General features: G+C 29.6%; 3 protein-coding genes across 8 annotated transcripts; 2 read left to right on the top strand and 1 right to left on the bottom strand.

Moving 5' to 3' along the window:
* Positions 1–2,439: 2,439 nt before the first annotated feature.
* Positions 2,440–7,098, top strand: LOC100819621 (PHD finger protein ALFIN-LIKE 2). Of its 2 annotated transcripts, XM_041011700.1 has the most exons (6): positions 2,440–2,529; positions 2,662–2,771; positions 2,852–2,884; positions 3,552–3,774; positions 5,642–5,762; positions 6,546–7,098. In XM_041011700.1, the coding sequence occupies exons 2-6, from the start codon at positions 2,681–2,683 to the stop codon at positions 6,795–6,797; spliced, it is 720 nt and encodes a 239-aa protein (XP_040867634.1). In that variant the 5' UTR covers positions 2,440–2,529; positions 2,662–2,680; the 3' UTR covers positions 6,798–7,098. The 2 variants fall into 2 exon arrangements, with proteins under 2 accessions (XP_040867634.1, XP_014626520.1); XM_014771034.3 differs by having other exon boundaries at positions 2,458–2,771.
* A 2,137-nt stretch (positions 7,099–9,235) lies between these two features.
* Positions 9,236–14,130, top strand: PHR29 (MYB-CC domain-containing transcription factor PHR29). Of its 5 annotated transcripts, none has more exons than XM_041011594.1 (7): positions 9,254–9,375; positions 9,657–10,057; positions 11,152–11,237; positions 12,518–12,557; positions 12,654–12,711; positions 12,832–12,901; positions 13,585–14,130. In XM_041011594.1, exons 2-7 carry the CDS (start codon positions 9,943–9,945, stop codon positions 13,921–13,923), a joined length of 708 nt encoding a protein of 235 aa, XP_040867528.1. In that variant the 5' UTR covers positions 9,254–9,375; positions 9,657–9,942; the 3' UTR covers positions 13,924–14,130. The 5 variants fall into 5 exon arrangements, with proteins under 5 accessions (NP_001235321.1, XP_040867528.1, XP_040867526.1 ...); XM_041011592.1 differs by having other exon boundaries at positions 9,267–9,375; positions 13,579–14,130; XM_041011593.1 differs by having other exon boundaries at positions 9,278–9,375; positions 9,870–10,057; positions 13,579–14,130.
* Positions 14,131–19,366: 5,236 nt separating this feature from the next.
* Positions 19,367–23,705, bottom strand: LOC100820497 (probable 2-oxoglutarate-dependent dioxygenase At5g05600). The gene is given in 3 exon segments (XM_014771227.3): positions 19,367–19,714; positions 19,998–20,328; positions 22,997–23,705. Coding segments are annotated over 3 exon segments (1,128 nt in total). The 5' UTR covers positions 23,545–23,705; the 3' UTR covers positions 19,367–19,465.
* Between the last annotated feature and the right edge of the window lie 977 nt (positions 23,706–24,682).

Below are 24,682 nucleotides of genomic sequence, written 5' to 3' on the forward strand. Positions count from 1 at the left end.
GTAATTATTTTTGGATTTATCGCATGTAATTATTTATAGTTTACAAGTTTGATAGTGTTTAAAAATGATTAATATGTGTAAAAAAAAATGTTAATATATAATTATCATTAATATCGTATATATTGAAATTCTCCGTGTCCTGCTTATTAGATAGACACTACACTAAATAAAGGTTTTTTTTAACAATTAATTAGTACATGACTAAAAGTAATTATTAATATCATATATATTTTACTAAATTTATTATCATTATGGTATGAGATATGCATGCTTATTATTATTATTATTATTATTATTATTATTATTATTATTATTATTATTATTATTATTTTTCCAAGTTTACTAAAATATAAATGACTAAAAATAAATATTTTACTATATAAAGTATTTTATACCTCTAAGTGCCTGTATTAACGAGCATGAGCTCGAATATAATTATCTCTACTAAAAAAAATACTTGTGGACCAAAATATATATATATATATATATATATATATATATATATATATATATATATATATATATATATATATATTTTTATTATATATTTTACAAAAAACAATATAATACCTTTTTATGATACATTATTTTTTTATTGTTTTATGAATAAATAATTATTCATTTATTATTTTTATATATCTTTTAAGTATATATATATATATATATATATATATATATATATATATATATATATATATATATATATATATTATATCACCTTTTTATGAAGGTAAATAAATATAATTTATATTATTAATATATATATATACCATTAATTATTACTTGACTTGCATAATAATAATAAAAATACTTTTTTAATTAAAGATTATTTTGATATTAAACAAGTTGGTTATTTGCTTAATTATCTTATTATAAAAGTTCTCAAATGAATTAGTTTTATACTTTACTTAATATTTTTTTATTTAATTTTTTATTGGATAAATAGTTTATTTAGTTTATGAGTTATGCATTTGCTAACAATTTAGACTCGGTATTTTTTAAGTGATTAATTTAGTTCACAAATGTGTAAATATTACGACAAAGTAGTTAAATCGTTTATTATAAGTCAAGTGTGTTGTTGACTAATTTATTGATAACTAATATATTTTTAGGATCACTCTAATATTATGTGTCATATTTTAAGGATCAAATTTTCACTATGTATAACAAAAAGCGGCATCATCTTGAAATTTTCACTATGTGTAACAAAAAGCGGCATCATCTTGAAATTTTCACTATGTGTAACAATAAGCGGCATCGTCTGCAGTGAGGGACTTGCTTTGTTTTGCCATTTTCCTGGAGGTAAAAAATATAAAATGACATAAAAATGTAATCTCTTGTTACAGGACAAATAAATGATAGAAAATGTTACTTAAAATGATGTATTCTCTATCTATGTGACAAAAAAATCTTGTCATGTAAATTATTTTTATACTAACCCATTTGGGTAAATAGTTTTTTTTAACCTAGTTTGGTTAAAAGGTCTAAAATAGTGTGTTTAATATTTTTCAAAGAAAATGGAGAAATAAAAAGATAGAGATTTTTTTTTTCTGCAAGAAAGACATAGATAGGTGAATGAAAATAGATAAAAAAAATAAAAAGATGATAACTAATTAATTTTTTTTAGCTAAATAGTAATTTTGATTCCCTAATTTTTTAAATCCATGATTTTAGTCCTCTGTAATTTTTAATTGTAACGATTGGTCCCCCTTAATTTTATAAATTAACAATTTTAGTCTCCATGATAGATTATTAACAAATAATTCTTATTAATAGAGTTATTAAGTTAATTATAACTTAATTAAAAACCACTAACTATTAAAAAATTTAATAAAAAATTATTAACCCTAATCGCCCACAACATTGTGTCGTCCACAACATTGTGTTTCTTCCCTTATTCACAAACACCTCTTCTACCTCCAACACGACCCCATCAACACCACATTTGGGTTAATAATTTTTTATTAAAGTTTTTATTTAAATTTTAATTAATTTAATAAATCTATTAATCATAATTATTAGATAATAATCTACCATGAGACCAAAATCGTCAATTCATAAAGTGAAAAAAATGTAATATACTAACAATGTAAATTTTTTTACATAGTCATTCAATTATAATTTATCAAGTTTGTTGAGTTTTAAAATAATTTAAATAGTAATTAGTGATTGAATAATAATGCAAAACTATTTTACACTAATATAAAAGCAAATGTTTACTAAAAAAATTAAAAAATTAAAATCATAAATTTAAAAAACTAGGAAACTAGAATTAGAAGTTAACAATTTCTTCTTTATTTATTCAAAGACTAATTAGTTTCTCATCTTATTATTTCATTCATTTTTTTATTTATCTTCTACAAAATACACTCATCTTTTTATTTTCCACTTATTTCTTTCCTATCTAGTTAGTATATTTTCCACTTATTAATTGGTCTAGACTTAATTTTTCTTATTAGTGGAAAGCAAACAAGGGTTAGAGGTGGGAAACAGAGGACTAGAGGAAGCAATTTAGCCTCATTGAGTTGAGTGAGTACTACTACTTATACACATTCTATTCTTCAACAAACATTGTAGTTTGATCAAATTCCCATGGTCTCTCTCTCTCCAATTAATTCGATTTAGCTTTTCCCCAAATCCCAAACCCTTTCTTTCGCTTAGATCCCAATCCAATTGGGTTATGGACATGGCTTCCAGTCCCCGCACCGTTGAAGAGATCTTCAAGGATTACGGCGCCAGAAGAACTGCCGTTATTCGCGCTCTCACTCACGGTACTACTCTTCTCTTTCTTTCTTCTTACCCTTTGTTTCTCCATTTTGCTAATTACTTTTTTGCCCTTTTCTTCTCTCAGACGTTGATGAATTTTACGGCCTCTGTGATCCAGGTAAAAGGGTGGTAAATTGGATCTGGTTTTATTTATCGGCTCAATTTTCTAGTTTCGTTTTGTTTTGCAAATTTGTATTTTTTTTTCTTTCTCTGGTGTGAGTGTGAATTGTGCATGGTTGTTGGAGTAAACAAGGTAGATTTTTTTTTTTAGCACAAATGGGTGTGTGCGGTAATGAGAAAAAACGTGAGTTTACTACGGTGTGTGTTTGTGTGAGCATTTTCAGAATTTATTTTTAACTAAAATTGATTTTGGAGTGAATAAGTTTATGCTTGAATGTATTTCTTTTAAAAATATAAAAAAAATTTATTCACGCAAAAGGTTGGTTCAATTCAAGATCGATTTTGGACTCAAAATTAATTTCTTAACATGGGACCAAACATGTGAACATTTACCTAAAGTCATGTTGTATTTCAATTTGATTTTGAATTATCCAACATGAATCCAAATATGCACTTTGTTATCGTGGGAATGTCAAATGATATAGCATTGGGTTTGTTCTATGACATTTGAGTCCCCATCGTTGTCGTTAAAGGGTCGCCGGTCGCATCCATGTTCGTTTGCTGGGTTCTGAATTTTGATTTTAGTTAAATTGAGGTTTTGTAATTATTGAATAATGTGTTGTGTCTTTCTATTAAATTTGAAGTCTCTTGTATGTTTCTTTAAGATAAGGATAACCTGTGCCTCTATGGACATCCAAATGAGGCCTGGGAAGTAACTCTGCCAGCGGAGGAAGTTCCGCCAGAGCTCCCTGAGCCTGCTCTTGGAATCAATTTTGCTAGGGATGGCATGAACCGCAGGGACTGGCTTTCTCTTGTTGCTGTGCACAGTGATTCGTGGTTGGTTTCTGTGGCCTTTTACCTCGGGGCTCGTCTTAACCGCAATGAAAGGTATGATCTAGTTTGATGGATATATGCATGTATGTTGTAATGATTCAAGTTCATTGTGGTTCTCTATCCATCAAGGACATTCTTGTGCACCTTGTTTAACATTGACATTATCGGTTACAATTTGGAGTTGGTGCTCAACAGTCATCTAAATCATTATGATTGATGAATGTCTCCAGAAATTATGGACTTTTTTTAATAATATGGTGATGGTTCAAATTTCTCTGCCGTCTGTTGAGATCTGATGCTTAATAGGTTTATACATGCATTCCTTATTTTGCAGCAATTTTTATTCAATACAATCTTATGTTACTGGCAAGATCTGTAGTGGTCTCCACCCAGCAATTTTTTTATTTATAAAAGTATAAATTCAAATTTCAAGGTTAGCAATGGGAGTAGCCATGTTGACTAATCTTCCCCATGAAAGTTTGTGCATGTAATCAAGTATACAATGTGATGACATTGGCAGTTTCAATTTACCTTTTGATGCAGCATTCAACATGAAAGTTTTGACTTTGATGGTGGGTTTATGCATATTAATCCATGTTTATTTTCAGCAATACTTCTTGGGGAGAAATTGCCTATTTTTCAAAAGCTCTCCCTGAAAGCTGACAAAAATAAGTGTGATTATTTCTTCAAAATAAGTTGAACCAAACACACTAAAACAAATGTTGTCTAGTATTAACTGATACTGATACACAATTATTTCTTGCTTTATTTTTCGTTTTCTTTCTTAGAATTAGGTATAGTATTGAAGGGATTCTTGGGGAAATATGTGCGATTGAGTTTCATTTGTAATGATTTGTTTGTATTGTTTAATATGTTTTCACTGTTGGTCTGGATTCTTATAGTTTTTCCCAGTGCAGTCAATTTCATGTGATAGCACATTTATCATGCGAAAGCAGCCCCTGGTTTCAGAGGTCTTTCATAATGTCATGTTATTTTGTAGCGCTGCTTATGGCTGTTGTGTCTGCTATTGTAACGGGAAAAAATCTAATTCTTCCCTTGGACCCTCTACTTTCTCTTCCATAACTGATTTTAGGGTTAGAAACCTTACTTTTGACAAAAATCCCATGCAATCTTCCGCCCTTTTTCCATCACCATCCTGGCCAGCCAATGATTTTCTGTCCAAGGTCAGGTTGCCCAGGCCTGTTCTGGTAGGCCAGTACTACTTCCATCTTCTTCCCTGTATACTATACAACACCATCATCCTATGCTCTGTTCAGAGCTTTCTCAATGCCCAATCAACTGCACCTGTGATTATCTATTATTTTGATAGTATGTTAAGCTGTTTGATTTCAATTCCATCTGTTTCTGACCTCAGATATTGTTTCCAGCCTTAGATTAATGATGTTTGTGTCTTAAGCTGACTTTTGGTTATTAATGATGAATGGATGTCTTAAATTTTGAGTGCTTTTTGATTTTTGAGCATTTATTGGTGTGTCGTATTGATGGAACATCAATTGATATTACACCTATTTTAGTATGTAACTGCCCCTACTTTCTACCAATAACTATCATAACTTCCCCTAACACTAAGTTCACATCACATATAAATTACTTACATAATTTCTGCTATCTTTGGTATAGCGGGTGGTTGGCAATATGCTATTTTGAAAATAGTAGCTGCTCTGCAAACTACTATACTGTTGTAGCACTTTTGGGGTTGGTTGCTTTGCTATGCCATCAAGGATTGATTAATATGGTTTTCCCCCTGTGGCTTTCTCTTCAACTTGAAATTTCTGCAATTGCTGATTGGAAGAGATGTCTATATAAAACTTCTATTGAATTTCTTTACTGTGGTATTTTTGCTCAGCATCTGCTGGCATATGATTCCTTCTATTGATGGTTACCTCAATTCTTGTTGCAGGAAACGTTTATTTAGCTTGATCAATGATCTTCCATCTGTTTTTGAAGTTGTGACTGACAGGAAACCAGTTAAGGACAAGCCAACTGCAGATAGTGGAAGCAAGTCTAGGGGAAGTGCCAAGGTTAGTGTATTTCTTTTCTAGTGATAATTGTTTCTTTGTTTCTTGAGTAGCAACACTCTTTTAAATATACTCTTTATTATTAGCTGAAATTGTTTTGAAATCACAAAATTTTGTAGCTCACATTTCTTATTTAATGATTCCTCTTTGTAATTTCCAATAAATTTTAACCTATAGTAAAGAGTGTGTTAGAAGGAGTGTATTGCTAGCACTCTTGTTTCTGGGCTGGTGCAGTATTGATTAGTTTGAAGGTTTGGTTTGGTAATGCTTGTGCATACTGATAGTTTCATAAAAATAATGGAAGTCTGCATATCAATGTTATATGCAGCTTTTTTTTGTTTGACAAACAAAAGCACAGACAGCTTCTAGAAGTATGTCCTAACTAGCTTATTGTGTGAGGTGAGAACTGTGAATCCTGACCACTGACCAGAATACAAAAAAGTTACCGGAAAAAACCTCATACATACACTAGGACTGAACATATTGATATCTTTGTTTATTTCTTTTTTTAAGCATAAATAACACTAAGCTAAGCCTTAATATTTCTAGCTCATTTCTTAAAAAAAAAGTTTCTAGCTCCTAAATTTGATGTCATTGTTGAAATAAGTTCACTTACTTCGGACACTTCCACTGTCACATTAACTTTTTCTAAGATAAAGAAAATTAAAAACAAAGTAATATTATAAGTTGTTTGTACCATGATGTCTGTTTTTGTATGTTATTGGGAGCACAACTATTGGGGCTTCCACCTTCCGGTATGAAGCATTCCTGTAAATTTATTTGCAGAGATCTAGTGATGAGCAAGTTAAAAGCAACCCAAAGTTTGTAGATGAGGGTTATGAGGAGGATGAAGATGAGCATAATGAAACACTTTGTGGAAGCTGCGGCGGAAATTACAATGCTGATGAGTTTTGGATTTGCTGTGACATATGTGAGAGGTGGTTCCACGGGAAGTGTGTTAAGATTACCCCTGCAAAGGCTGAGAGCATAAAGCAATATAAATGTCCATCATGCAGCCTGAGGCGGGGCAGGCCATAGACTGAAGGTGATGGAATGGGTACATGTGAGGTGAGTGTTGTTTCGTGGTTGACAAGATACTGTAACTTTGTTACATCACTTACAGAAGTTCATGTAATGGGCATAGTATTGATGCTTAAGGGCAAATTTATCAGGGATTAAGTTTGTTTTTACCAGATGAACGTTGATGGATGTTACAGAGTATAGAATAGAGCATGGCAAATTTTAATTTGATGATTAGTTTATATTTAGTTGAATATTTGCTTGAACTTACATATTGTAATTTATTTATTTATTTTTAACATTGTTTAAGAAGACAAAACCTTTTCCCCTCCACAGATTCTTCTAATCAAACTTTCATTATGCTGCTTGATGGGTTAATGAAAAGATTATGTGAGTGGATTCTTGAAGCGCAGGACTTTGACGAAAAAGAAACTGAATTATGTGTCATGTAAGACGTGAAATTTTGATTTTTATTGTGCATTCGCTGTGTCAATGTTTCTTTGGAGCACAGGACTTCTAATCAATTTCTTTGGAACTTCGTTGCTGTTTTTGAAATAAGCTTGTTTTTAACACCCTGAAAAGCTATCGTTACATTTAACGTCTTAGGACCTAGGTAATATTGTATGATTTCTTAGGCATGTGATTTGATTTTGAGATTTGAGTGCAGAAATATTGTTAGGGAAGTTTCTTGTTCCAACACTTAGAGGTTAAGAGAACGTTTCGAAATAATAAAAAAAAGAAGCTAGTATTGCTTCTTTAATCCTTAAAGTGCTTCTGCATTTTTTTTTTATAGCAAATATTTACTTTAACCTTTAACTTTATCACCGACTTTAGATTAGCTCCTGCATTTGTAAAACTTGCTCTGGTCCTTGAGCTATTAAATGGTTGGTTATGTTAGTTCCTTCCTTGGAGACTAATGTGACCCACTTTTATAGTTTTTACGACGATTTTAAGTATTAAGAACTAATTTGAAGAAGTTTTGTTAGAGAACTACTAACATGTTGTAGAATGATTGATATGTATGTCTTGCAAGTACATGGTCAAGGTTTGATTTTCATATTCGCGTATAGAAAATTTATTTGTTAGAAAATGTTAGGTCTTTAAATGGATCATAATCTTTTAAAGATTAGTTTCTAGATCTCAGTTAGGGAATACTAAAAAAAAACATTGGAGAACTAAAATAATTAATTAACACTTTTACAAATTATTCAAGAACTTATTTGAACTTAGAGAAAGATTTATGTCACTTTTGTGACTTTTTTTTCTTAAAATATAATTAAAATATCTACCCAAATGTATTAATTTTTTATTTCTATTTTTATTTCACTCGTATGCATCCATTTCTCTAAGCAACGTAGAAAGTAGGGGTGGGTAAGCGGGTCGGCCCGTCCTGCGTAAGACTCACTCGCATAAGTTGGTATTGGCAGCGGATCGGACCAACCCGTCCTGCATTCTTATATGGACCTAATAAATTGGTCCACTCCCACCCCGCGGACCCCGCGGGTCAAACGGGTCAATCCGCGAGTCTAATTTTAAAAGAATTTCAATTTCAATATAAAAATACAACACAATCAAATTAAGTTTAACACAAATGTAAATAAAATATCAACAATTAGTCAATTACATCACTAAAATAAATAATGTCTTAACAAAAGAAAATCTAAACAATAAATCTAAAATATGAAACTTAAACATCTCAAACAACAAATGATTTCATATTTGAAGTAGCTTGAACTTTCTTCATCTCCACATCTTCATATTCTTTCCTAAAACTCAAAACGACAATAAATATTAGAATCAACTCAAGTTAAGTAATTAAAAGACAACAATTATTACACATTATTTACCTTGCTCATCAAATCCTAGTAACCAATTTTTTGTACATATCAAGGCTTGCACATTATCACCAAGAAGCCTAATTCGATATTTGTTAAGTACCCGTGAGCCAATACTAAATGCCGATTTAGAAGCCATAGTTATAATTTAGATGCTCAAAATATCACAAGCCAACAATGAAAGATCTCGATTAAGCAGGATTCTTAAGGTGTTGTAGTTGGTAGGATTCTCAAACCATGGATTAGGCGGGCTTAGGGGCAACCTGCGGACCCCGCAGGCCAAACCCGCACAGTTCGCGGGTTAAGCGGAGCGAGCCCAAAAATATTGCATAACCATGGACTATTTAAAAAAATCGATCCATTACCCGCACGGACTGCGGGCTCCGCAGATCAGTTCATGGACCTGGACCCGTTTATCCACTCCTAGTAGAAAGGCTAATGTCAAAACCGGAGTGTATTTGGAATTTTGGATGGAGTAATTTAAGGGGTAATGTATTTTAATGAGGTAATTAAAATACATCAGCATTGTTTTGTTTGGATATCAAATATTTGAAGTTTTAAAAATGCGGGAATTTTATTGAGTATTTCTTTTAAAACTAAGTATAAGAAATTTAAAATAACACCTCAAAATTAAGAAATCTAAACTCCTCGAACAAGCGATCTATCACACTCTTTTGCTCGTTTTTGGTCTCTCGATTCTAGCTCAAAATCTGTAGTTTGAACTCCCATCTGTAGAAGGCTTAATCAGAGCGAAGGTGAAGGTAAATAAACACGTCATGATAGTTTAATTTGTGTTTTGTGAATTTTCTTTTATTAATTATTTCTTTGAGTAGTTTATTGTTCCTGTGAATATATATGTCTATAGATATCTATCCAAACAAAAATTTAAAGAATGAATAAATTTAATTACTCTGTCCGAACAAAAACATTTAGAAATGATGGGGATTCAATTGAAGCAAATTGAATTCCCTAGAATTTTAAATTTACTCAGCGTAATGAATTTGAATTGACTAGGAAATTACGTGTGCTATTTGTAAATCAGGAAATTGACTGAATCATAGGCATTCTCGCCACCAAATGAATCTTCCCCTTAGGGACAAAGAACAAACCACAAGACATGGACAACAAAAGTTAATTTTGAGACATGGATATTTTCGACAATTAGAGACAGTTAGCAGAATCTAAGGAAAGCCAATGTAACTTAGTGAACATCGCAACCTAGGTTAATTCTCTGTTTTTTTTTTGTCCTTGTTAGACACGCTTTATGCTATAATCCTCTTCTTTACAACCCCATATGATTTGGGCTCTCAGACCCCAAAAGTTCAGTTATGGGTTCCAAACAACGCCTACGTGGCTCTGCCACTGCCAAAGAACGCCTACGCTGGACACAAGAACTCCATGATCGTTTTGTGGAGGCTGTAAATAGACTTGGGGGCCCTGAGAGTAAGTACATGTTTGGATAGTAGTTTTTAAACTTAAGTTTATAAGTTGAGTTTGGAAAAGTATCATAATTGTTGTTTCTATGAAACTGAGATTTTAGGTTAAATGTTAGTCTCAAACATACTTTTGGGGAGTAGGCAAACATAATTTCAAATTTATTTTCCTTTCAAACATACTCTTCTTGTGTCTTCCACCGGAAATTCAAACACATCTTAAGTCTTTGCATGCAATTGCTTCTTGCACCTTTTTAACCTTCTAGAAAGACCAATTCAAAATTTAAAATTACATTCATTGGTTATTCTTTTCCGAAATGCAAAAAGGTGGTAACGAGAAATAGGTTTTACATTCCCCAAAGGCCAATCGAAAATGTAATTTTATATTTCGAATTTGGTGTGAGAAGCAATTGGTGGGTGCAGGAAGCAACTGATATAATTGTGCACAAATATGAAACTTGTTTTATGAAATGAAAATTAGGACAAAGGGTGGTGTGCCATGTCAAGCAGAAAAAGGCTTCTAGATAAAGTGAAATTTTTACTTTTCATGGTATTGTTGGATTTCTTTGTTCTTAGGAAATATGTCAAATGATTAATCATTGTTGAGAGCCATTAAAATTGGGATAGCTATGGGTAACTTTTATTAGTCTTTAAAAAATTATGATGCTTTTAGAAAAAGATGATGGAGAATTGGTTAATGTAGTTTAGACATGTACAATGAATGTTACTAGAAACACTAATGGGAAGAATATTTTAAAATCTTTGGTTGTTTTCCTTGTGTTTGAAATATTTATAGAAAGGAACTGATTAATGTTGTTTGAAATTACATTTTTTTTCAACTTCTTTATTTATTTACAAGTGATTTTGTGTGGTATTAATATATCATGATTCTTTCCTTTTGGCAGTATGTCTTAAACATAGGGAAAATGTAAGATAAGAAGATATATCATTTAGTTGGAGTTTATAAAAAGTGGCATTAGTGAAGGTTTATTTTTTTTTTTTACGGAATTAGTGAGGTTGATGATTATATGTGTATTATTTGAATTATTGGTCAAGTTAATTTTTAAGAATTATTGGCACACTTGCTTTGGTTTGTTTGTCTAGGGGCAACACCAAAAGGTATATTGAAAGAAATGAAGGCTATGGGTGTTTCAGAATTAAACATATATCACGTCAAAAGCCATTTGCAGGTTCCTATAGCTTTCTCTTACTTTCAATTTTGTGGTGGAGATTTTTCCCCTTTGAAAAATGTGAGAAATGTGAAAGGAATAGTGTGTGCGTGATCTTTCTAAACTCAATTTTGCATTGTAGTTTTATAAATTTCACTAAAAGAAAATGTGTTACTACACATGTACATCTCATAATAATTGTTATATAATAAAAAATAATAAGTCTCTAAATAATTTTTATTTCATTTTTTGAATGTAATATTAATTACTATTTTATTTATTTCTTATATAATATTAATGATGAACAATAAAATTATATAAATAAATTAATAATAATAAATTAATTTTATAAAATTAGCACTTTCTATTAGGATATAGAGAAGTATAATCCAGCAATTTTACTTTGTGCAAATAATCCAGCACTTGACTCCTACATCAATTCAATGGGCATTAAAAATGTAATTATTCAAAAAAAAAAAATACAAAATAGTGCAAAACTTAACAGGCAAGGACTACATCATTCACAAGTGTGAACCTATAAATTCCATTAGTCAATCGTGGGCTTAATGGTTAAAATCTCATTGAAGTAGGGGTCCATCATCAACTTACTCACAAAATTCATAAAGTAAAAAAGTAGTAGTAATTAAAACGTTTACAGTCTAATATTAATAATAATAATAATAATAATAATAATAATAATAATGTTATATTCAACAGAAAACCTTTATTCATACGCTACTGTATTGACAACTACTGTCGACATTTTGTTTTAGTTTTTTTTTTCTTAAGAGAAAACAGAAATATAAAGTGTCTGAAGTAAATTATGAATAACGATAACCTATTTTTCATACGGTGTTTTGCCTATTTTATATATTAATTTATTAATTAAAGAAACATTCAATATGTGTAATTGTGAATTAGTATTCTTTATATATATATATATATATAATAATAATAATAATAATAATAATAATAATAATAATAATAATAATTATTCTAAAAATACTTAACCATAAATGATTTTCACCATTTACTATTTTTCTGGCTAAAAAAATTGTTAATTAATCTAGGGTACTTTAAGAAATAATAATTAATACAACACAGTTAAAAAAAAATCTTATAAAAGGGATAAACAATTTTTTAAAATTGTCTTATAAAAAGAGACAGAGAGTAGAAATTTTGAAATTCTTCAACTTTAAATGCCATTATTCAGATCTAAAATGTGAAATCAAATAATTTACTTGGAAATCAAAATAAAGTTAGGTTCAGAAATCTAATAAGTTCTGCACGGGTGTTTTCAGAAATACAGGATCTCCAAATTGATTCCAGAGTCCCCCACAAGTAAGTTTTTTACTTAAGCAAGTCTTGATGCTAATTTAACACAGATAACACTAAATTCATGCTAATTCATAACTATTTCCTTAATCATTTATGAAGGAGGAAAGCTTGAGAAGAGAAGCATGTCAGATATACTGCCAAATTTTAGTTCTATAACGTGAGTAAACAACTCATTAAACAACAATATCCTTTTTTTTCTCCATAATTTCAACTTTCGTTTTTGCATCCATTAAACTATTTATTTATTTTTTTTCTATTGATGTTTGTAAATGAGCAGTGCTCTTCAGCTAAAGGAAGTCCTTCAAATGCAGACAGGGATGCAAAATCGCCTGCGTGATAAAACAGAGGTACTTTTTTTTTTTTGTCGTTGCTTTTTTTGTCTTTCACCAAAATATTCCTACTAGCATCGAATTGGGGTTAACCCAAATTTTTAAGAAAACACTTTTACTGTTTTACATAACAATTTAACAATATTTTTTATAAAAGTTTCCAGCTTGAATTTTAATCTCATTTATATATTAAGTATAAGTATTTGATGAATATATATTAACTATAAATATGATATTTCGAATAGTGAAGTGAATATAATATATATATATATATATATATAAATATAAATTTTAGGGTTTTTTCTTTTCTTTTAACCATGATAAATAGAATATTTAACTCTATGGTGAGATCAAAAAGATATACTCATAAACTTTGTTTCTTTGACTATCCCATTAAAACATTATGTGATAATCGAATCCATAATCTCTCATTGTAACCTTTTTTTTTTGTATGAAATTTCCCATAATCAGGATCCAAGACCCGTCAAAAGATTACTAAAATGTAGTCCATATAATTTTTTTTTTATTAAGAATTCTACAGAAGTTTGAAGGGAATAAAAAAGTCAATTATGCATTTTTCTTCTGTAGTGGAATCAAAACAATGATACGTGTAAAATATCCATTTTCTTTTGAGAAAAACCAAAGATGGAGAGAATTTCTTCAGTGATTTTCTTTTTGTTTTAATTGGTTGGAAGGTTCAGAGAAGTTTGAAGCTAAAAATTGAAGCACAGGGAAAGTACTTTGAGAGAATTGGACAAAGTAATCATAGCAAAACAATCATTGGAAAGGCATGCAAGCCTTTTGCTTCGACAATTGCATCTCTGCCTTCACTTTTTGAGGAATCTGAATCCTTGAAAACTCAACCTGAGGAAGAGCATCAATCAGCCAAAAAGCAAAAGATTTCAGGAGAGGGTGTTTTTCCAACAAGTTTTGATCATGAATCATCCACCCCACCTGAATGCTACAACGAAACCTGGGATTTTTCTTGGAGTCAACTTGCAGCAGCATGCCAATCACCTTTGGTGCCCAGTTTCTTATGAGTTTTGTTTAATTAGAATATATGTTTGCCTAATAAAAGAATGATGATGATGTCGATCTTATTGTAATGTTTGGTTGATGTTTTGGGCCTTCAAAGCATTTAAGTGGGGACATTCATTCATATCTCGGAGGACCTAGAAAGGAACCAAATAATATCTGTACTTTGTAATATACTGTTGGACAAAATAAAAGTTTGAGCTTGGTTAGAATTGCCATATTATTCATATATACATTTTGAGAATGGTTGATAGCATGAAAGAAATTGATAATCTGTTCATAAAATGAAATTGGTGCCCTTAGAAATTTGAAAAAATGTCACTACTTTATCTCCACACTAGTCCGAATTAGATTAGGCTTCAATTTATGCTGCATACTCAACAAACCATTATTATGTGTTCCTTTCAAGTACCTTAGAATCCTTTTAGAAGCAACTTTGTATGATGTCTCGTAAATCAACTTATGAGTCCTACTCCATAATTGATGAGACTTGTTGCACATAAACCTTGATCCCCTTGTAAAGAGTACCATCAACAAAAATATCATATTATTACTTTTGTAACTTCATTAATCTCAATTGGTGTAGGTGCTTCATTGCAATTCTCCATATGAAATCTCTTTAGCGTTTATTGTGTATATTCTCTCTAATGCAAAACCATTCCCCCACTAGTGTAAACAACTCCCATACGTAGAAAATATGTGAGAAATCCCCTTGTGTAAACAACTTCCAATTCTAGTGGATTATTGAGGAATGCTGATTTCACTCCATTTTAAACAATGATCATTCTTTTAGACTTGGCAATGACAATAACCAGTTTGATGATGTCTATTGTTGTAACAAGTGCTTACATCTTAATATAATCCACCCCAACATTTTGAAGGAACATATTTACTACTAATCTTGTCTTGTGTTTGGCAACTAAATCATACAGTTTCATATTCACTTTAAAAGCTCATTTCACATCAATTGGTTTCTTTTTAGATGGTAAGTCTACAAGTTCCCAAGTAAACTCTGCCCTGCAGTCTTCTTTCACGATGCTGCATAGAATCAACTACTGCATCACATCACTTGACTCACTTTGTTATCTTCATCAAGTGAATTTAAGACACATTTTGTCTTATTACAACTTTTTTTATTTGTTAATGGTGAAAATTGTACTTATTCCTCAAAAGGAATATATTTTAAATTAGCAGTAATTTTTACTAAATAATTCTATTAACAAATAAATATTTAAAGATGAAATATAAAATTTATTCTTGATTATGAGTTTTTTTTAATCAAACAAGTAAATTCATAGTTTTCAACTTATCAGACAATTATCTAATACTTAATTCATATAACAATAATAATTTCAATAAAGACATCCATTTTTATTCTAGTAATATAATAATTTATTAGGAAACTTTGATAATAGTGTTTTCAATTTAAAGTTTACTTTTATAATAATTTCGATTTCGATAGTGATTTTAGAAGTAATAAGAAGTCGAGATTAGAAAGTACAGATTTTGGAAAGAAATGGAGATTGAAAAGAATAGAGGGTTTAGAAAGATACACTAAGGTAAAAAAACATGAATTCATAAAAGATAAGAATTGAATACACGATGACCTTTTGAACCTGTATTTTTTATGGTAGGCATTGTCGATGTTTGAGGAATTAAGTAATAGTGTTTCAATCCTTAAAAAATTGGTTATGAGTAGTTTTATCTATAGACTTGTAATCATAATGGTTGAATTATATGATTTCAACACGTGTACAATAAGATTCTTAAATACATTAATTTAATTATATTAAACATCTTCATATAACTTCATAACCACATCAATTGACATTTCGATTGTTGAAAAAACTCCTATTGCTGAATGTTTTCTAATCCCACGTGTTTTAAAGAAGTTATCAGAAGCATCACTTACAATCGAAATAATTCTCTTTGATGGCCTACTTATCTCAAATTATTAGATCATATTTCGATCACTTTAAATGGATTCTTCAACTCCCCTCGAGACAAGTTGATCTAAACATAAGTTCCATAAATTATCATATTTTACATAATAGTAGTGGTAACACTTATCCAATTCCATGATGCTGACTCATCAACCACCACATGTATGTTAATAACTACTTTCTTCAAGGTTGGACATTCGTAAGCTCCTGTTTGGTAGGTATCCCACTAACACCATGGCATCTATTTAACACAAAAGCAGTAGTGGACACTACTTCTCTCCATTAGAAATAAGGCATTTCTTTTTCCTTTAACATACATTTGTCATGTTAAGCAGGGTTTCATTTCTTCTCACAGCCAAGCCATTGTGTTAGGATGTATAAGAGGCAACCATTTCATATATGATGCATTTCGTCTCTTAAAACGACTCTTTAAACTCCCTAGAGGTATACTCTCCCGTATCATTAGTTCTCAAAATTTTGATTTTTTTTTCTCACTTTCTCTATCAATTATTGCTCAAATATTTGAAACGCATAAAATAATCAACCTTTCACTTTAATAAGATACAACTACACACTGTTAAGTCTAAGATGATCCAACTCTTTATTTTAATGATAACAAATAAAGTAATATAGACTAACATTACTTAATTACTACAAATCGCCCTAATAATTTCTTCGTGGAAAGACAACTATTCTTTGCAAAACATCTACAATTATCATCTATCACTCCCTGTTTGGATTAAAATTTACAAACTTAAGTTTGGATTAAACTTACATTTGTAAAAATATTCCAAGTCTTGTTTCTTCAAAACTAAGTTTTTAGTAAAAATTTCATTCTCAAACATATCTTCAGGGTAACTAAACATAACCATAAACTAATTTTACTCTCAAATATAATCCTGGAACACTTCCACGGGAAATCCAAATAAACTTTAATGATTTCATCCTAAGAGATCTTATTTAAAGAATATAGTACACCCAAAGCGTATAAGAGAAGCCATCTACTTTTGTCCTTATCATGAGTGACAAAAGGTAGTCTACCAATGATCTTATATCTCAAAAGACATGTAAAACATAAACACAAATTAAATTCGCATGACAAAATTTCCAATAAAGACAACATACTTAAAACATATAGATAAAAAAATTCAACATGCTTCAATGAAAATTTAGAAAGAGAAGATAAATATAATAATTTTTATTTTATATGTTCCTTTTTATCTGTCTTTTAACGTTATTTTTATATAAAAAGTAGAAACTAAGAAATACAATAACTTTTTTATTTTAATAAAATAGTTATAGGGTTTCTTATTTTATCTTTTTTCATTTCACAAAAATGCATCTGTAGATTAATTAAAGATTAAGTGAAAAGAAAAGGTATAATTAATAAAAAGAGTAATTAATGTGATCTTAAACTTTATAAATGACCTATAAATAGAATTAATTTTATTTTAAAAAATCGATAATTAAAAAGGAATAGACAGAGTATTTTATACGTGTGAAAATGGGAAAAGCATTAATTTTATAAAATAAATTTTGGTTTAGAGTAAATTAAAATTATTTATGTTATTTGTAAAAAAAAAATTTTAACATAATATGAAAATATAAATTTAAATAAAGTTTATATTTTTAGTTTTAATGAAACATATTTAAAATAATCGATATTTTACAAAATTGCATTTTCTTATCGCAAACATTGTTTAAGGTGTTTGATCACTAATTCAACTATAAGTCCAATCCGAAATATAAAAGCTACTGCACTTTTTCACGCGTTTGCGACATTGGCAATCAGGACAATGAGTTCCGACTTACTAAAATTTAAACTAATTTTTTACAGTTAACTTAAATTAATTTGTTAGTTCTAGTTTAACTTGTCTTCAAATTTATTGTTTGAATTAATAAATCAATATTGAATTTTATATTTTTTAATTGAAGTTTATAAATTCAATGACTTAGATTCAAATATATAATTGTGTATATATAGTTAAAAAGGATTAGTTAGTCAACCAAAAAAAAAATTGTCGACCTATATTAAAATTAAACATTACATGTTTTTTTTAATGCAATTAAAGATTATATTTATTTCTACCAATTCATATATAACAAACTTGACTTTTTAAAAAAAAATGAAAATAGTTATAAATTATTATTAAAGAAAAAAATGATTTGCAACTATAATGAAATTTATAAATTATTATTAAAATAATTATTTTTCTTATCAGTGAAATAATCATATTAATTAAATTAATCTTATATTTAACAACATTTATTTGTATTTTTATATTTCACTCATATTTATTAATACCTCTATTTGCTAATTATTCTTTAAAAAATTACTATCGATAAAAAGTTTGGCTTATTTAATAAATAAATCAAAACTTTCAAACCCCCTCCCTTTAAATTGTTAATGAATCGAGATCCCGGTAGATCTTAGAAACTAGTTTATATTAAGATTTATTAACATGTTTATAAAAAAATAGTAAAATGTTTAATTACAAGTTTTAACACTTTAAAATTAATGAAATTAAAAGGTATATTTAAATTAATTTTAGCTACATATTTTATATTAAATGTATATTAAAACATAATTAAAAAGAGAAAATTTATTAAAAATATCAATCAAGTTTTCAGACAAATATTAACCACCAACAAATTTTATAAATATTTCGTACCTATAAATAATAAATTGTGGGAAAAGCTGATTGTTAATGCTAACCAAACCACCATGCACTTATTCTTATTTGGAAGCCTATTTACAACGTGATTGAATCAGTTAATGATTATAATAACCTTGGCTTGTTGAAACGTGCATCAATGGAAACGTGTCAACTCAATTACATGGAAGTTGTGTGTTGTCGTATTAATTGGGAAAATTCATGTCACATCATTGTGTTATCTTTTTTCCTTTTCTCATGAGCCATACTCAGCATTCCACTAGCTAGGCCAACGAGGGAGAAAGGTATATATGCTCAAATCGACCCTATCACTTGCCATTATTCAATTTTTCCCTGAATTGACCAAGGCAAATAACTCTCACTTTGAGATATGAGGACACATGAAAGGAAAATTTTGACATGTGATTGAAGCTGTTAATTTCATTTTCAACTATTGCACCCCAAAATAAAAACATGATAAAACATTATCTGCCCCATCCACTAGAAAGCCAAGTGTCCAATTATTTAGATTCAGACTCTGTCATTTGCTCGTACTTTCTCTGTTTCAAATTTTTTGATGTTTTAATTTTTTTTATTATATTTTATAAATGTTAAGTTTCATATTTTTTTTTTTTTTACATATACTGTTATTTGACCATATATCTTACTTTTCAACATGACGAGTTGATGTATTAGTAATCTTTGTACTTGATTCTCTTCATGTGTCACATAATAAGTTAAGGGTATTATTAAATAGTTATTTCTTAATATCTATACATTGACTTTAAACATCAATACTTTTAAAGGAAAGGTAATAACATGTTTGAAAACTCTTAAGAAGTACAAAATTATGTGGGAAATATAAGTTATAACTATCAACTTAAAATTACACATGAAACATAGAAAATTACATTGTGAAACCAAACACGTTATTAATTGACATTATTAAGTCATGGTTGGAAAGCCAGTGATTCAACTTGGGCCTTTCCACAAGGTCCATTTAGCCTAATGTAAAGTCTGTATTCATCATAGGTCATTGGTGAGTACAAGGCTGGCCTCTCCTCTGTCACAAGCTCCTTGGCAGGTTGAATGAGTAAATCACTTCTCGGGTTATAGAACAATGCCAAGGACACACGATCTTTGTTTGAGTTCACAATCACCCTGTGCTCTACACTCTTGTATATTGCATTGCTCAGCACCTAAAAAGATAAACATGCATTGAACACTGATTAATTAGTAACAACCACCAATTGTTGAAATTTGAGCCTGAAAAGTGCTTGTTTGAGATAATTACTTTAGAAAAAAAATAGTAGTATAGTATAATATATAATTTATTTCCTCAAAATAATGTTCAAGCAAACATGTAAGACAAATGGTATGACTAAAATAGTGTGAAAGGAGTGATTAATGTAATTAGTCATTATATAGCAGCTTGACTAGTAAAAAGGTTTGAAGTTTGAACAAATCTAGAGAGGGCTGGACCTGAATTTGGTCACCAATGTTGATGACGAATGCATTTGGGACAGGCTTAACTATGACCCATTCATCTCCTCTTCTTACTTGAAGGCCAGACACAAAGTCATCAGAGAGAAGAATGGTCATGCCACCAGGGTCTGAGTGAGGGGAGAGTCCAAAAGTGAGGTCAGGTTGAGGGCACTTTGGGTAGAAATTCACCCTTAGGCATGCACCAACCTCACTCTCTCCCCCAAATGCATTGAGAGGGAATCTCTTTCAAGCAAGGGTTATTGGACATCATTTGAGTATCCTTCCTCCTAGCTTAACCACTTCCTCCCCATATTCAGCAATCACTTTCCTATCACCACAAAAAGCAGAAATTAGAGGGGGAAAATAGCACAAATTTGCTAAGCCATTATTTTCTCCATCTTAGATAGTGACAACATTAATGTATACCATCAATATAAAGTGTTCCAAGGCAATGCTCCTACATACATTTATTATCAAACAGAGACATCAAACCACTTAGCCAAATATGTTTCCTGATTATATACCATTAGTGCATTACCATACATAGAAGCAATAGGGTCCCTATTTACACTGTGTAAAATATACTCCTATGCAGCTCATGAGTTAGCTCAAGAGAGAAAAAAATAAATAAATTCACTGACTTCTCTGTGTATGTACAATAAAAGAAAAAGAACACAACTGAATATAATAGCATCCTTTTACTGGTATATATATTAATTTCACAAGGCTTATTTTATTGTTTGTTGGTATTTGAGCATGAATAGTTTGTGACATGAAAATATTTGTTAACACAAATTTGAGATAATAAAATAGTAATTTTTTAATTTTGTGGTGTATTTTAATTAAAATGTGTGTGTATAAAAAAATAAAAGATAAAAGACAATTGCACAATTCATTTCATACAATTTGAAATCTCTAGTAGCTCATTTAAAAATGTGGACCTGTTTCTTAGATGGAACCATTGGACCAAATGGTAGCTAATAGGGGAGAGTTTTGGTCCAGCAAAGTTTACAAACACCCGTGAATCTTTAATGCCTTTAATTGGTTGGACCAATTAAACACACTGGCATCTTTTGTCCCACAATTAATTCTTCTTTATCTTAATGCTTATTTTTCAACACTTTTTTTTTTTTTTTATATATATAGACTGCAAGAAATCTGACTTTGCCATGTACCGCCACACGTTTTACATGCAAATGTCGAGTGTACGTGTTTGTTTACGCTTGAAAAAAGTGTTCAATAAGCATTAATTTCTAGAGCATAATATGAAGCTGCACCACCCCCACTGGGTTAGTTACAAGTCTCCAAGTTTGAAATAGTCAAAAAGCCATACTTATTCCTTTGTTTAATTTTTCATATAAAAAAATACTTTAAATTAATAAATAGAAGTTTAATTTCCGCTGTATAAAAAAAATAATAAAGTGAAGACTCATTCATGTTTAACACGGCTCTACTCAACATCCTCCAAATTGGCAGGTCCAAAATTTTCACTATCACACTTTTGTTTATGCCTACAAGGTTGCAACCCTCTTCCCAACCTCTTATAAGACCTTAATATAATGAAAAGAACATCACTTTAATTAGTTGGGTACACCATCATTCAGCAGCTAATATTAAGTAAATATATAAGTAGCCATGGCCGCATCTTACCAAACAAATAAGAAAATATATGTGCAACGAAATATATCCACATGTTTCAATTAATTCTTAATTTGAGCCTGGATAGGGGAGTTTGAGCAAGCAACCTATCACTTAATTACTACCAATAAATCCAAGTCACGGTGTATGGGATAATATGGTAATTATAATGAGCTCACACGGAGTAATTGTTTCAAAGCAGACATGATCCAATATATATATATATATATAAGGGAAATATATATAATATGTAAAAGTATATTGTAAAGATAAGAACATCTTTGACACGATTCGTACAATTTTAGTGTTTAATACATGTGCCAAATAATTATTTCAGTGTTTATAATGAAAAATCTTACTAAACATTTTTCAATTTTGGGCTTATATAAGTTACAACTAACAAGAACCACACTAACTTAAAAACAAAACTTTATAATACATATATATATAAATAAACATATTTCTTTCATCACTTTTTTTAAATGTCACTTTTAGTTTATTATATTTTAATATTTTTTATTTTGATATATTAAATTTTAAAAATTTTATTTTAATTATTTATTTGATTTTCTGTTTAAAATGTTAGTGTTTCATCAATATTTTAAATTTTGACGGAACACTAAATATAAGTAAAATAATTAATTTAAAATATATAATAATAACTACAAAAAATTAATTATTTTAAATTTTAAAACACCAGCATACTAGTATTTTTAATAGAAAATAAAATAAATAATTAAAATAAACTTTTAAAAACATAAAAAATTAAAATAAAACCTTTAAAACTTAATGTATAAAACTTTTAAAATTTAATATATTAAAGAAAAAAATATTAAAACATAATTGACTGTACCAAAAGTGACCATTTTACCTTTTTTTTCCGTCTCTCTCATTAAAGAAGCTTGAAGCTTCAAGTCGTTTTGATCCTTTCTAAATTTGAAGTAACAGAAGGAAAACATCGATTGGAGAGAGAGTCAAAGTTAAAAAAGGATTTCTCACTTCTTTCACTATTTTTTTTATTCTCACTTCTTTCACTCATTTAAAACTGTGCATATTGATACTTTTATCTCAAAGGTTAAAGGTAAATGTCTACCTAAATTTGGAGTGGATAGGTGTAGAGTACAGGATATAGAAAGAAAAAGAATTGAAAGAGAAAGAGAAATAACAAGAAAAACATGTAAAGTGATAAAATAAAACAAAAATAAAAAGATGAAAAAATAGATGAACTGAAATAGTTATCCTAACTGTATGCATTTTTGGGGGTGCATAATGATAATTTTCACTCTTAAAAGCAACAAAAAATAGATTCATATATTACCAAAAGAGAGAAAAATTAATCGGACATATGATATGCATACCTAAAGGATTGTGGAAATGCAAGCCACTTAGCTTGGTTCCTAAGTGAGGGAGGCCTGTAATGGAGAAAGAAGTAGTCACTCCAGTCCAAGGTGGCACCTTTCTGCACTCCCAAGCGACTTCCATAGCCCTCATAAGTGGTGGGGGAGTTGGCATACTCCTCCTTCACCTCAAGTGGCTGGTTGAAGAACTCGCGCCACAGTTCCCTAGAACTTTTCATCAACTCATGGCTAACCCCATGGTTCACCACCTGGAAGAACCCCCACTCCCGACACGCCTCGTCCACGTGTCGGAATATCTTTTCTCGGAGGATTTCATCCTCCGAGAAAAGATGTTCCAGGTCAATAACGGGGATGTTAACATGATCATGGTCACGAGTCTCTCGACCGTGACCATGATCATGTTCGGTTTGTGAAAGTTTAAAAGAAGTGGTGTTGGAGGGTCTTTGGGAGTGTGGCCTAATATAGCGTGAAGGGATTGAGCTTAGGCCACTGTCAGCTAAGGATTGGACTCGAACTATGGGTTCAGGCCATGCTTGGCAACTCATCATTGTTGCTGTTTTGGAAAGAACTAAAGAAAAGCACAAAGACAAAGAGGGATTGGAGGGGATTCTAGCTATAGCTAGTGTGTTTAGTTGTAGTGTGATTGAGAGCAACTAAGTGAAGCCTATATATAGATAGCATGAGATGCCTTAATTTCGGCGCCGTGATGAAATTGAATTGCTTGTGCGTTGTGGCTATGATATTCTATACGCCCATAGATAATATATTTTGTGATGTTGTTTTAATTTAATTAATAATTTTGAGTTTTAGTATTCAATATGTAATTATGTTAAATATTTTTTAAAAAAATTAATGTTTCTTATTTTTATAATTTTTTTCGACTCAAACAAATTTATTTTCAATGATACTGTGTTCTTTTTTTTTTTTTACCAAAATAGAAAAGAAATATCTTTGGTTTATTAATTTTTGTGTCTAACAACATATGGTACACATGTTAGATCCGGATAACATATGATACCACGCATTGACTATAAAACATAATATAAAAGTCTTGTTCTATATATTAATTAATTTGAACATTTTAAGATATTGCAGAGCTACATATATTTTTTATTCTATTTAAAAATGGTGAAATAAACGAAAACAAAGCAGAAAAAAATTATCCTATTATCTTTGTTTGTGAGTGTTGCCGCTAACTATCGTTAGTAACAAATTTGATGACGCTTTAATAAGTAAAAAAATTCTATTATAGATATTGATCACAGTGGGATTTTCCATTTTTCAAAACTTACACTTATAAATTGATTAGTCTTTATACCCACACGAAACTTTTTATGTTAGACATAGATTATAATTATATATATTATAATTATTATTTAAATTAAAATATTTTAAATTGTTAAAATATATATTTTATTTTTAGTTAAAAAATTATAATTTCTTAATTGAATTATTTTTATGATATATAATACAAATTTTTTCATTTCTAAATATTAAGCCGAAACAATTTATTATATAAAATATATTTAATATCATATAATAAATTAATGTATAATAAATTAATATTCACTTAATGAATGCACAAAATCAAGTATTCATTAACAATACCATCAAAGTTTATTATCATTCTCTTAATATCATATAGTAAATTAATGTATAATAATCAATTAATTAATATATGAATAT

The sequence above is a fragment of the Glycine max genome, chromosome 18, assembly GCF_000004515.6.
Source record: "Glycine max cultivar Williams 82 chromosome 18, Glycine_max_v4.0, whole genome shotgun sequence".
Taxonomy (NCBI): Eukaryota; Viridiplantae; Streptophyta; class Magnoliopsida; order Fabales; family Fabaceae; genus Glycine; species Glycine max.